The sequence below is a fragment of the Bidens hawaiensis genome, unplaced genomic scaffold (genome assembly GCF_021521415.1).
Source record: "Bidens hawaiensis isolate Kalapana, Puna unplaced genomic scaffold, B.hawaiensis_p1.1 tig00015870_1, whole genome shotgun sequence".
In the NCBI taxonomy this organism is placed as follows: domain Eukaryota; kingdom Viridiplantae; phylum Streptophyta; class Magnoliopsida; order Asterales; family Asteraceae; genus Bidens; species Bidens hawaiensis.
Window position 1 is genome coordinate 498,713 of NW_027492420.1, and position 13,506 is coordinate 512,218.

The 13,506-nt window shown below is 32.6% G+C and overlaps 2 protein-coding genes and 1 pseudogene across 2 annotated transcripts; 2 read left to right on the plus strand and 1 right to left on the minus strand.

Moving 5' to 3' along the window:
- Positions 1-465: 465 nt before the first annotated feature.
- On the minus strand, positions 466-2,602 carry LOC143549935 (heat shock cognate 70 kDa protein-like; annotated as a pseudogene).
- A 3,435-nt stretch (positions 2,603-6,037) lies between these two features.
- LOC143549936 (RNA polymerase II C-terminal domain phosphatase-like 2) lies at positions 6,038-10,313 on the plus strand. Its single transcript, XM_077040700.1, has 14 exons — positions 6,038-6,110; positions 6,495-6,649; positions 6,776-7,246; positions 8,076-8,286; positions 8,390-8,547; positions 8,639-8,709; positions 8,806-8,911; positions 9,019-9,121; positions 9,197-9,336; positions 9,410-9,467; positions 9,570-9,706; positions 9,813-9,866; positions 9,966-10,062; positions 10,177-10,313. Exons 1-14 carry the CDS (start codon positions 6,038-6,040, stop codon positions 10,311-10,313), a joined length of 1,971 nt encoding a protein of 656 aa, XP_076896815.1.
- Positions 10,314-11,758: 1,445 nt separating this feature from the next.
- LOC143549946 (uncharacterized) lies at positions 11,759-13,221 on the plus strand. The gene has a single exon (XM_077040713.1). The coding sequence runs from the start codon at positions 11,971-11,973 to the stop codon at positions 13,210-13,212; it is 1,242 nt and encodes a 413-aa protein (XP_076896828.1). The 5' UTR covers positions 11,759-11,970; the 3' UTR covers positions 13,213-13,221.
- The last annotated feature ends 285 nt before the right edge of the window (positions 13,222-13,506 follow it).

Here is a 13,506-nt window from a genome sequence, read left to right on the forward strand (position 1 = left end):
ACTATGTATGCATTTTTGCTGTCTTTTTTCAAGTTTCATATAGATATTTGTGTTATGTTTTGAGGTTAAACAGGAAGTTGCGCATTCTACACGAGTTGATTTCTTCTTCACCACTAATGCATTCTGCAATTGCCTTTAAATACAAATATTTAGAGGGTGTTTGGCTGAGCTTATTTTTTTGCTTTTTGCTTTTTGGAGGGACAAAATGTCTAAAATGCCACTCTAAAAAGTAAAAAAGCTTCAAGTTGGTGTTTTTGGAGAGGCATTTTGGACATTTTGCCCCTCCAAAAAGCAAAAAAGATAAGCTCAGCCAAACACCCCCTTAATCGGCTTCTGCAGTTTACAGTTTAAACACACAAAATAGAAAAAAAAAACATATAAATGAATAGAAAAACTTGGACAAATTCCATATCAACACATATAGTTAGAACTTAGAGCATACAAGATAGATAGGTTGTTCAGTTTTTTACATATGACGTAGTATTTCATACCAAAATCAAAACCTATTCAAACAAGTGGAACCTTTAATTTTCAAAACCCCACCTTCAGGTTTTAGTAATTGTAATTGATATATTTTGACCGGTGGATGTTTCCTCTGCAGAGACTTGAAGGATTCCATTGGCATCTATACTGAACCAAACCTCTATATTTGAATTCCCATTGGAATCTAGCTTAAGGTTATAAAGGTTGAACTGGCCAAGTAATATGTTGTCCTTCACTTTGCTCTTCTCACCTTGATACACCACGATACTAACTGATGTCTTGTCACGTGGATATGTTCTCGTTTTGCGTGTGGGTATGGACGTGTTCCTGGGAATAATAACATTCATGTAACCCCTTTCATTACCATGCTTCACTTCAATTCCTAACGAGAGCGGGGTGACATCCTGTAACACAATGTCCCGCACCACATTATCCGTATCACTATTTCCACTTAACTTTGCAGCCAGGATTGCAGCACCAAACGCAACTGCCTCATCGCCCTTCATGTTCTTGCAAAGTGACTTCCCATCGAAAAACTCCTCCAACAATCGTTGTACCTTTGGAATCCTGGTGGACCCCCCCAACAACCACCACCTCGTCCACACTCTTTTTCTTTACCTCCCCATCAAACAAACATTTTTCCACCAGTTCGATGCATTTCTCAAAGTAAGTTGAATTTAGTTCCTCGAATTTCGCTCGACTGATTTTGATGGAAAAGTCAACCCCCTCGTACAAGCAGTCGATTTCAATTGGAGTAAAAGTAGTCGATGACAGGTCCCTCTTTGCTTTCTCACAAGCAACTTTTAGCCTCGCCATTGCTCTTGGGTTTCTTCTTAGATCCAATACATGCTTTTTCTTGAACTCTTTTGCGCAGTAATCAACGAGTGTCATATCAAAATCCTCACCGCCTAAATGAGTGTCACCCCCAACCGCTTTCACATCAATGACTCCAGTCTTACTAATTTTCAAAAGAGATACATCAAAGGTTCCACCGCCCAAGTCAAAAACCAAAACATTTCTATCACTATGCCATTTTTGGTCAGCCTTATGGTCCAAACCGTAAGCAATTGCAGCTGCAGTAGGCTCGTTTATCAATCTCAACACATTAAGGCCTGCGAGTGTTGCTGCTTCCTTTGTTGCCTCTCTTTGATTGTTATTAAAATAAGCAGGAACGGTGATGACAGCATCTGTTACCACTTGTCCGGTAAATGCTTCGGCAGACTGTTTCATCTTCTTGAGAATCATGGCCGATAACTCTTCGGGTGCATATTCCTTCTCTTCACCCCTCAATTCAACTACAACATTTGGCTTCCCTGCAGGCCCTTCAACAATCTTGAACGGCCACAACTCCATGTCCTTCCGCACTTGAGGATCACGGAATTTGCATCCAATCAACCGCTTAACATCTGTGTTTCAATCAAGGGTGATTAGCAACAAAATTATGTATACATGAAAAATAAAATTCCAAAATAGTGCACAAAGCATAGTTTAATCACAGCATATATACTATACAAAAACTAAAATTTAATCAAAATTTGGATTATAATACTCCACATTATTTTAAGTAAATATCTCAAATAAACTTTATAAATGTTAGCCAGTTTTCTTTTAAAAGTGTCAGCCTAACTAGGGTGTTAAAGAGGTAGTGTTTGCAGATTAACAGATCCAACAGACACAAAACCTAAAATTTGACACGAACAAGACACGTGACCCTGAACACGACCCGCTTATTTGCGGGTTGACCCTAACACGACCCTTTTGACCAGAAAGTTTTTTTCTTTTTTTTTGTTTTATGTTAATATTTTAAATTTACAATAAAAGATTCAAATTTGTATAAAATAATTACATTGTGCACTCTATTCCATAAAGAAATAAAAAAAATACAAAAAGACTTGCCAAATACAGTGTTGGTTGGATTCCTTGCAATCTGGTTTTTTGCTCCCTCGCCTACCAACAAGTCTGTATCGTTGAAAGCTACACAAGACGGGGTGATATTGTTTCCCTGTTCATTAGGTACAACCTCCACTCGGTTTTTTCTGTCAAACCAAACTGCTGCACACGAGTATGTTGTTCCAAGATCAATACCAATCGCGACTCCGCCCTTAACTTTTTGAGACATTTTTAAAACTGTAGAAAAACAAAATAATGAATTACTTTCGAACGGCAGTTGAGTTGAGACAAATCCAAACAACAAACGAATATGATTTCTTGAATATTGGTGAGATTCATTCAAAAGAATTGGATTTATATTCAAAACTTGTTTTTCTTAGCATTTGTACTTGGACCTGTATACCTTTATTTCAATCAGTGTTACATTTTAAACTAACACATGATGAAAGACATCAGTTGGCTATGCATAAGTACTTGATAAATATACTATAATAAATAAATATTTGCATGTAAACATTATTATGGTTTGTTCAAATTAGAAACGAAACCTAACCTTTGGTTTATCTCAAACTGTCAAACATAACATAACAACATGTCAGGCCGGTATGACAAACTCAGCCTACTATCAAATTCTTTCTAGAAGATATATATGTTAACACAACATGTATAAATAATTACCACTTACAAAAAATAAAAAATAAAAAAGCAAACTAGGTTGTTGTGCTCTTGGTTTCAATAACGAAGTGAAAGTGGAAGAAAACAGCAATAAAAATACATTTTCTTCCTCCAACAAAAAATAATAAAAATTAGAATACACGAGGAGTAAAATCAATGGATACTAATTTACCTGCTGAAAGCTCTAAAGCAAATGGTTAGGGTTTTGAATTATAATCTAATATTTTAAATTTAAATAAATTGTTAACCCAAAGAAAGGTTTATCAACTATTTATCAGTTTTCAAGAATTTAATTTTTCTTTACGAGATATTGTTTTTATTTTATGATATCTTGCTTCCTTTTTAATCACCATTATTTTCATCTTTTTTTACTTCTTATTAAAGTCATATATTTCAATTTCAAGCACAAAATGAGTGTATATACTACTACTACTTTTTTTTTTGAACAACAGATTTCATTAAAACAAAGCCGAAACCCTTCCTACCGAGAAGATAGCAAGGGCCGACAACAAACAAGGCCACAAAACCTTACACAACCAGTGATTTCCATTTGTTCCAATCCAAATCTAAACAATTTGCTCTATTTTTATCTATAAGAAACTCAACACCTTAATAATAATAATAATAATAATAATAATAATAATAATAATAATAATAATAATAATAATAATAATAATACATAAAGTAAAAGAAATGTAAGATTAAGGGATGTTTAATTCGTATAATGTTTTTGATATCTGTCAAAAAGAATTAGAATTTGATGGATTTGAACGAATTTCTATAATGCGTTTGTTTGGCAAAAATGCAATAGAATCCTTTGGCTAGTTGGCCTTGTAGGGGTGGTCCGTGATGTACATTTTAGCTAAGTTGGACTAGGATTAGTTAGTTTTCTTGTTTATTAAGTTGGGTTAAAAGTACATATATGTATTTACACAATAATAATCAAACTTATGTTTTTTAAAAAGTTTGTTATGTTAAAAAGGTTAACTTGAAAACAAAGACATGGTATTATAGTGATTGGTAATTTGGATAGATTTTTCATGAATATAAATTGTATAACTTTACATGCGAATCATATATCGTTCAATTAAACAATAAAATAATATATCCCACATAATAAATATATAAGGATTAAAACTAAATTCTAAACCAGAAAAAATTATCATGTATATTCATATATAAACCTTAAAAAAATATCATACATGTTTGATTATAAGCATAATAAGAGTAAATGGAAAGAACATGTAGTTTCGAGAAAGGGCTCATTTTTTTCCATTCGTTAGTATACTTTCAGTTTTACGTGTTTGTGCTCTAACCCCTTGCTAAAGCTGTTATATATATATATATATATATATATATATATATATATATATATATATATATATTTCATAAAATTTGCTATTGCTAAAAAAAAGTAAAGTTTAATAGTTTACTAAAAATTAAATAGGTTAAATGCATTAAATGTTTATCTTTTTACTAACAAACCTTTTAACAATCTCCTTTCCCACATCAACACAAAATATATATGTAATGTTATTAATGCAATATGATACAATTTTATTACGTTTTGTTTTTTACAAAATACTCGTATATATCAATTTTATTTTTAAATAAAAAATTACTTATGAGGTTATAATATTATACAATAACACATAATAGATGTAATAAGTCGTATCACATGACTAACATGCAAAATAAACTATGTTGTTAAGTTAAATTGCTAAAATCCAAATGGACATAATTGCAGCTATATAGTTTTTCATTATGTTATTTAAGTATTTAAATATAAATATTTTATCACCACCTTGATGGGATGGTCAACTGGTCATGAAGGTTTTCACTAAGGATTTTCTTCATAGAGAGATCAAGGGTTTGAATCTTAAATTAGGGTGTTTGTTCAAAAGAAAAAAGTTAACTAAATATCTTGTTAATTGCTGAATTTAAAGGCGTTCAAAAAAATTGCAAAATTTAATGTGAACTTAATGTTTTAATTAATATTTTCTTAAGTAATAGTAGAATTTAAGTTTGGTATATTATTAATTTATTTTTTTAGTTTTTTTATTCACCTATTATAGTTAAATAATTTATATAAAAGCAAACATAACACACGTCAAGATACTTTTGTTTATATTAAGGCTTTATACTTTCCCTCTTTAATTGCTATATCGAGTGACAGTATCACATCGATACTTTACTCATGCTAAAATAAATTTAACAGATACCTATCGAGTTTCTGTCGTATTTACTGCCGCAAAACACGGGTTAAATTCACTAGTTAGTATATAACCAAAAACAACATATTAATACAAGTCTTTAAACCAAAAATCAAGGTCCATCGCTGTTAAACATTAACAAATATGGTGTTTCAAAAAGTAGATAGACCATGTGACATTTTTATACTTATATTTTTAATTTTAGTATAACAGCTTATATTCTATCTGTCGAATATCATAGATTAGATACACTTTATTGAAAAATATACAACAAAAATTGTCAATTTAATTGGTGACGAAGTTAATCAACACTCTATAAACTTACTTTTTCTACATAAAAGCTGATAATCACACCAATTTATCTTTTTAAAAACTTTTCTTACTTACAAATCATTACAATGTCAATACATATATTTTCAATTAGAAATAACATAAACGATAAAATATGTTAACGAGAAGAACGAAGATAACAAATTTTAACTTTTTAACTGATATAACATATCATAGTTATGTTCTTACTTAAGAAAATAATCACAGTTATTTTTTTAATATCTTGTTTTCGGTGAGACTTGAATTTAAGACTTTCAAAACCTTTGCAATTCAATTTGACTAAAAGTTTTGTATCTGTTAATTAAAATAAAAAAGTAAAACCAATGTAGGAGGGACAAAAAGGCCAATATGCTAGTGGTAAAGTAGTAAGGAAAAAACTTGGTTTTTATGTGACCCAAGTTCAAGTCCTCCTCTCGTCATTTAGTTTCAGCAGTATTAGGGTGATGATGGGAGACAAGTTCACTAGTTGGATCTATGAACCGAACATGTTTTATCTCACTGCACTGTTACGCTTTCCAGGTGAGAGGGCTTTTTCGAATTAAAAGACGAGTATATCCTAGTGTGATAACTTTAATCGGTAACTCATTTAAAAAAATTCGGTAGCGGTTGAAAAAGAATAAAAATAAAAACAATAAAATTTATGAGCATCATTAAGCCAATATAGTGGCATAACCGTAAATAAAACGAAGTCCAGGCCCTCTTACATAAGCCCTCCCTCTATATAAACCCTCACAATCACTTCATTTCAAACCGCTAAAGAGAGAGAGTAATAAGCCTGCCTACTAATTCTCGTCGTTAATTCGTCAACAATCCGTTGCAATTTTCCATTCATTTCAAATTACAATTTTGTAATTTGATGCTAAATTGTCGTAAATGAGTCAGCTAGGGTTTAATAATAATAAGGCCACCCTGGTTTACCGATAAGCGAACGCTGTTTGCAGCTTTCGGTTCTGTTGTCCATCTCTTCGGCTTCGGTTTGTTGCAAACTTAAATCGTATTCGCTTTCGGTTAATCATACATTGCTTGATCTCCACGCCAGTTGTTTTTATGAGCTTAAGGTAGCTGTCTGATTAATATTTTAGTTATTATTATTAGTCTGTAAACGAGCAAACAGTGCAGGAAGTTTGTTTATGTTCGTTCATTTATTATTATTATTATTATTAATTACTGATTACTGATTACAGACAGCTGTGATGTTGATTGGAGATGAAGAGGTGCATTTGGTGGCAATGCCGAGCAAATTAAAGCGGTTTCCGTGTTTCTGGTGTTGTGTGGTGCCAGCTGGGCTGTACACCGCATGTTTAGGGATGTTGAACAAGCGGTGTTTGTCGATCGTGTTTGATCTAGACGAGACGTTGATTGTTGCGAACACGATGAAGTCGTTTGACGATCGGATTGAGGTTTTGAATGGGTGGATTCAGCATGAATCGGATCCGGTTAGGGTTAGTGGGATGAGTGCTGAGCTTAGAAGATACGTGGAGGATCGAGCGTTGTTGAAGGAGTATGCTGAGAATGATTTTGTTAGTTGTAATGGGCAGAGGTATGACGTGAAACCGGAAGAGGTTCCTGTTAATGCTGCTGGTAATGAGCATGTTATTCGACCGGTTATTAGATTGCCAGAGAAAAATGTAGTCCTGACTCGGATTAATCCTGAGGTATTGTTAATCTAGCTGCTTTAATCAACTGTCATGTATGCATATTGGTAATTCTTATTAGCATTATTTTGATTGTGATTATTTTAGGATCAAAGATTGTAACTTGAGTTGTGAATGAATCATAATATTCTAGATGTGTTAGTACCCTAGCAAAATGTAGAATCTATTGTGGTTAAAGACGAAATGCAGTGGTTATTATTCGTCTTTTTATAATAAAATGATATGAGTTGTGACCAATTTATTGTGCTTAGATATATATGTATGTATATTGGTAACTCTTGTTAGGATTATGCAGATATTTCCTTTTTAGCAAGGACAAATCATTAAGTATTAAGATCAAAGATTGTAACTTGAATTGTGAATGAATCATTATAATTTTGTTGCATTATGCCCTAGCAAAATTGTGGCTAAAGACGAAATGTAATGATTATTATTCGTCTTTTTATATCAAAATGATTTGAGTTGTGACCATTTCACTATACTACGGAAGAATTAGCATTACCTAGCAATATGTTTATAGAAGCTTATTTGGCTAAAGACGAATTAGTAATAATTCTGTTTCGGCTTTATACTAAAGGTTTAACTGAAACAGATTTGATCACATCTTGCATTATCATTAATTTTATTATATAGAGTTGGAAATGGAGTGTCATTAAATGTTTAACTGAAGCTGATTTCATTTTTCATTATTTTTCGTCTTATTATGTGTTGTTTAAGGTATGAAATATGAATACAGAGTTCTTGTGTTACTATGCTTCCACAAGTACTATTTGTATTCATATGTTTTGTTAGTTGTATACTAATAATTATAATTTGTTTGCGTATACAGATTCGTGATACCAGTGTGCTTGTTAAGTTAAGACCTGCATGGGAAGATTTGAGAAGCTATTTGATTGCAAAAGGACGCAAACGATTTGAAGTTTTTATCTGTACGATGGCTGAAAGAGATTACGCGTTGGAAATGTGGAGGTTGTTGGATCCCGGGTGCCACCTAATCGCTCCTAAACAATTGTTGAACCGTGTTGTATGCGTCAAATCAGGTGATGGTTTTAACTTTTGAGAAAACCATATAAAATTGTGCATACATGTATTTAAGTTATTATCTTTTATGACTTAAGTTTTCGAAAATTTGTTGTTGTGTAGATGCGCATAAATCTTTGTTGAATGTGTTTAAAGATAGGATTTGTCATCCGAGAATGGCAATGGTGATTGATGATAGGTTGAAAGTTTGGGAAGAAAAAGATCAACCTCGAGTTCATGTGGTGCCTGCTTTTACTCCTTATTATGCTCCACAAGCAGAGGTATAGTAAGATTATAATGTTTGTTTCTTCATATGATCTTTTTATATTAATTTACTAATATGAAAGTTTATCTTTAATCGAATTATGATAGGCTGCAAGCGCTGTTCCAGTTCTATGTGTGGCGAGGAACGTTGCTTGTAATGTTAGAGGCGGTTTCTTTAAGTAAGACGGTTGTTTAAATAAGAAATATATCATATTTACACAATACAATACACTCTTTTATTTGTTATTTACTTATGATTATGATGCACTGTCCAGAGAATTCGATGAGACTTATTTAAAGAGGGTTTCTGAATATTTTTATGAAGATGAAGTTTTGGATCTACCATCTGCACCGGATGTTTGCAGTTACCTAATACCAGAGGTGAGTAAATAAGAAACTTACAGAGTTTGATTCTAGTCTTGCCTTATTATTTAAACATTTTGTTTCAGGATGCTAGTTTAATTCTTCCATTTTTAAACTTTATTCAGGATGCTGGAAACATGGAACTAAAACATGAAAGATCCCAGTCGGTTGTTCCATTTGCGAGCATCTACGGTCCACCTTCGGTTAGATCTATGATGCCTTCTGACAGTAAGTACTCATAAAACATATTTAGTTTGTCTTTTCATTTATCTTCTGGTTATAACTTAATTCGTTATGGTTTAGAATCCAGCTTACTAGGCCCGATTCAAACGCCTGGTATATTGAACAAAAACCGTGCCGATTCTTATCCTCTGCCTCATGGTACATCTAGTTCTGTCTCTGCAGGGCCTCAACCGCTCGTATCTGAACCAAAGCGTGATGAGGTAACTAATATTAACAACTTACTAATAATCTAATATTGTCACCTTTGCTTATCTAGTTTTGTGGTTTTTTCAGGTGTCACATGGTTATAGACCGGCAAAGAGGAATTTTTCGCTAGGAGGTCAACAATCAGGTATTAAAGGATTGACTTTTATTTCCAACACAAACTTAAATTATTAGAATTCTTTTACTGTATTGAGGATTATTATATGTTAAGGAAAAATGTGTTGTGCAGCCGATGCAGGTGTAGCGCATAATCAGCCATCCTTAAATAACACAAGAGGGCCCACCGATCGTGGAGATTCAAACCCGCAACAACCTTCTCTATTCATTGAAGTGCTGCAGAGAATTGGACAGAAATGCAGGTCTAAGGTATTTGATAGCCTCCTGTAAAAAGCAAGTTTATAATTTATTATTCATGATTTCGTGTTATATTATGTTTTTCATGACATCTTTAACTTTATTTATCTATTTACAGGTTGAATATAGATCAACTTTTAGTTCCCACCGTGAATGGCGATTTTCTTACGAGGTGAGCGCTGAACCTTGTACACCATTTTTATGTTGTTATCTCAACTTTTGTATTTAATAATTAATAATCCATTTTATGTTTCATTGCTTAATGATGCAGGTTTTATTTACGGGTGAGAAGGTAGGGTTTGGGATGGGTAAGACCCGAAAAGATGCTCAACAAAAAGCCGCTGAGAATGCCCTTCGCAGCTTAGCTGGTTTGATTTTTATTAATTAATTTTTTACTGAAAATAAAACCGTGTCAGCCTGTCAGGTGATTGTATTTATAAGTTATAAGTTTATAACATATGCTTCTTGTTATGATATTGCAGATAAATACGTCGCATCCCTATTCACGCGATCTGAAGCTGCACGCAGAGATCTTGATAGCCAACCGATTGATGGAGAGAATGGCTTTCTGTGGGAATCGGATTCGGATGATTCTGAGGTGAGAATCAATACATCCTAGTTTTTTTGTATTTTCTAAATAGTTATATATTGTAATAGGCAACTTAATTGTATTATGTTTGTATGTAAAATAGTGATCGTATAGGTTGATAAGCTAGACGTTCCCCCAGCTAAGCGGGATAGCCAGTACAAAAGCGAGTCAAGGGAAAGAAGTTTTGGGGGGTTTAAAGCTGTAAATTACTTGTTTTGTGTAGAGAATAGGGAATATGAAGGTTAGTTCTTGATATTATGAGTTATACAAAGTGTCATTTTGAGATAGTTTGGCCAAAACCAGACTGTAGTCATTTGTTTGCATACAATGATAGACATCAAATACACACATGTTAGTACCCATACATTTATACAAGTTCATATATGTATAATCATGTGTATGTACCTAGATATGTTGGTTTCATATTTTCATAGTGCCGTGATAGCTTTCTATATCATGTGACTTTCGGATTAATATATTTCATGTATGTATGAGAAATCAATAACGAAAACTTCTGCAAAAATCGAGAATTAACTCTCTGAAAACTTCTAATTTGTATCTTAAATCACACCAAACAAACTTTTTTATATAGAGATTTTTAAAGTATATTATTATCTTGTTAAATTCTTTAAGGATTCTCAATTTTAAAACAATTATTTATGCCCAATAATCACTTATTACCCTACAATAAAAAGATAAATTATATGGTCTACCCTCATGTTAGAATATTTGACTTATTACAGGTCAACAATAAGTTATTCAAAGATGACTCACACCATTAAATAGAGTTAGCCTCAAACAGTCAAATGTATATACAAATGGATTGTTAAATTTATTTAAATAATTTGCATCCTAAGACTAGAAGATACTAGTTTTCTAGCTACTTTCATATTGTGTTAAAATATATATGCCAGAAAATATTTAAATTTAGATGAAGTGACTTCTAAACTTTTTAATAATTTTAAAAGATATAAAAACAAGATACATTTAATATTAATAGTTAGCCACCATGTGATAAAAGTGGAAAACTATGTCAACTTCATACACATTTTTATCTACAAAAATTAAGTTTAAGAATATACTTCATCTTCACAAATTATCATAATTATCTTTGAATATAATTATATAAATCTTGTCAATAAATCATGAAACAATTTCATGTATGCAACTTATCGACACGTCCTAAAAAATGCATAAACGTTACCCACATTCTCACCGTTTAAAATTCATATTTACTTATTTAGTTACGATTGAAGACTCATTCCGATGCATTTTCGAGATCTTATAACAGTTTATGACATCTCACATAATAATAGAAGGCCTCAACCTTTGTACATACTTTTTTCTATCCTCTAGACAACAATTATTCACATTCACAAAACTTGATTCATAAACTTTTCATATACACAAAAGCATAACTTTTTAATATAACTTGATAAAAAGGTATCTTATGATATTTTTTAAAGCATATCTATGAGTGGCTCAACTTAATATAACCGGGCCCACACCAACCTTCTAGACAATAACACACACCTGATTATAACTTATTACTTAAAAGATTATTTGATTATTTCCAACTTTGATTAATAAAAATTAAAAGTCAATTTCAGCGTCCTTCAAATAATAAAACCTTTAAAATAAAAACTTTAGCAACCCATTATGGAATGAATGAATATTAATCCAACCAATGAAGACCAAACTTCCGGCCACCAAACCGGCGGAGTCACGGCGGAGCAACCGCCACCTTCACACCAGATTCCACATCATCACCACCCTATGTCTCATATTAATAATATTCACATACACCTTCAACAAAACCACTTTCATTTCAAACATATCATTCAACTTCAACCCAAACTCCACAATCCCAATACCTTCAAACATTTTGATCAACAACCAAACAATCATCATCAACCAACTGAAATCAACTTCCACCATTCAAAATCCAGTCTTGATCGTCAAAGAACTCATAATTCAACAATCCAAGAACAAAGATGATCACTTTCTTTACAACTCTAACCAAGAATTCGAAACCCGAGTCACCGAATTCTTTAACGATTGCAAAGTTCAATTCTTTATGACATGGATTTCATCTAGTTTCAAATTCTTTGGAGAAAGAGAGTTTCTTGCGGTCGACGCGCTTTTCAAGACGAATCCAGATAGCTGTTTGATGATATTATCAAACACTATGGACTCTGATCACGGGTTTCAGATATTAAAACCCGTGACAGACCTTGGTTTCCGGGTTCTGGCTATAGAACCCGACTTTAACTTTTTGTTTGACAACACACCCGCGAAAATATGGTTTGAGAATATAAAAAACGGTGATCGCGATCCTGGGGAGATCCCATTAGCCCAAAACTTATCGAATTTGATTCGGTTAGTTTTGCTTTATAAATATGGTGGAGTGTACATCGACACGGATTTCGTCCCGTTACAGGATTTTAGCAGTTTACGCAACTCGATAGGAGCTCAAAGCGCGTCACACTTGGGCAACTGGACAAGGTTAAACAATGCAGTGTTAATATTTGATAAAAACCATAGTTTGTTATACAGTTTTATTGAAGAATTTGCGTTGACTTTTGATGGAAACCGGTGGGGATACAATGGGCCTTATCTTGTTTCAAGAGTAGTTGAAAGAATAACAAGAAGTTATAATGAGTTGAACTTTAGTGTTTTACCACCGTCTGCGTTTTATCCAGTTGATTGGACTCGAATTGGTGGGTTGTTTAAGCGGCCTGTGAACCGGCCCCACCGGAGATGGGTGGAAGCTAAGGTGGTGCAACTAAAAGAGTCAAGTTATGGTGTTCATCTTTGGAATAAGCAAAGTAGGAGATTAAGGATTGAAGAAGATAGTATTATGGCAAGATTGATATTGGAATATTGTGTAGTTTGCAAAAATTTTAAGAAAAGTCAAAAGACTTTATGAAGAAGAAGAAGAAGAAACTCAATTTTTGGTGGAGTGATTATTTTTTTAGATGTATGTAAATAACAAGATTCTTGAGTTTTGATGTAGGTGATCAGTGAGAGTATAATTGTAAAATTTTATATTTTTTGGTTAGTTTTTTCTTGATTAACAAGAAAAGTAGGATATATGTACAAGCTATGTGTACTTGTATAATTGTATTACTTGAAAAGAAATTTTATTTTGTGTATGACAAATGGAAAGGAGAAATAAAAGTTTGTTTTTTTTAGTGTTTTGATATGGGACGGTTGTTGAACT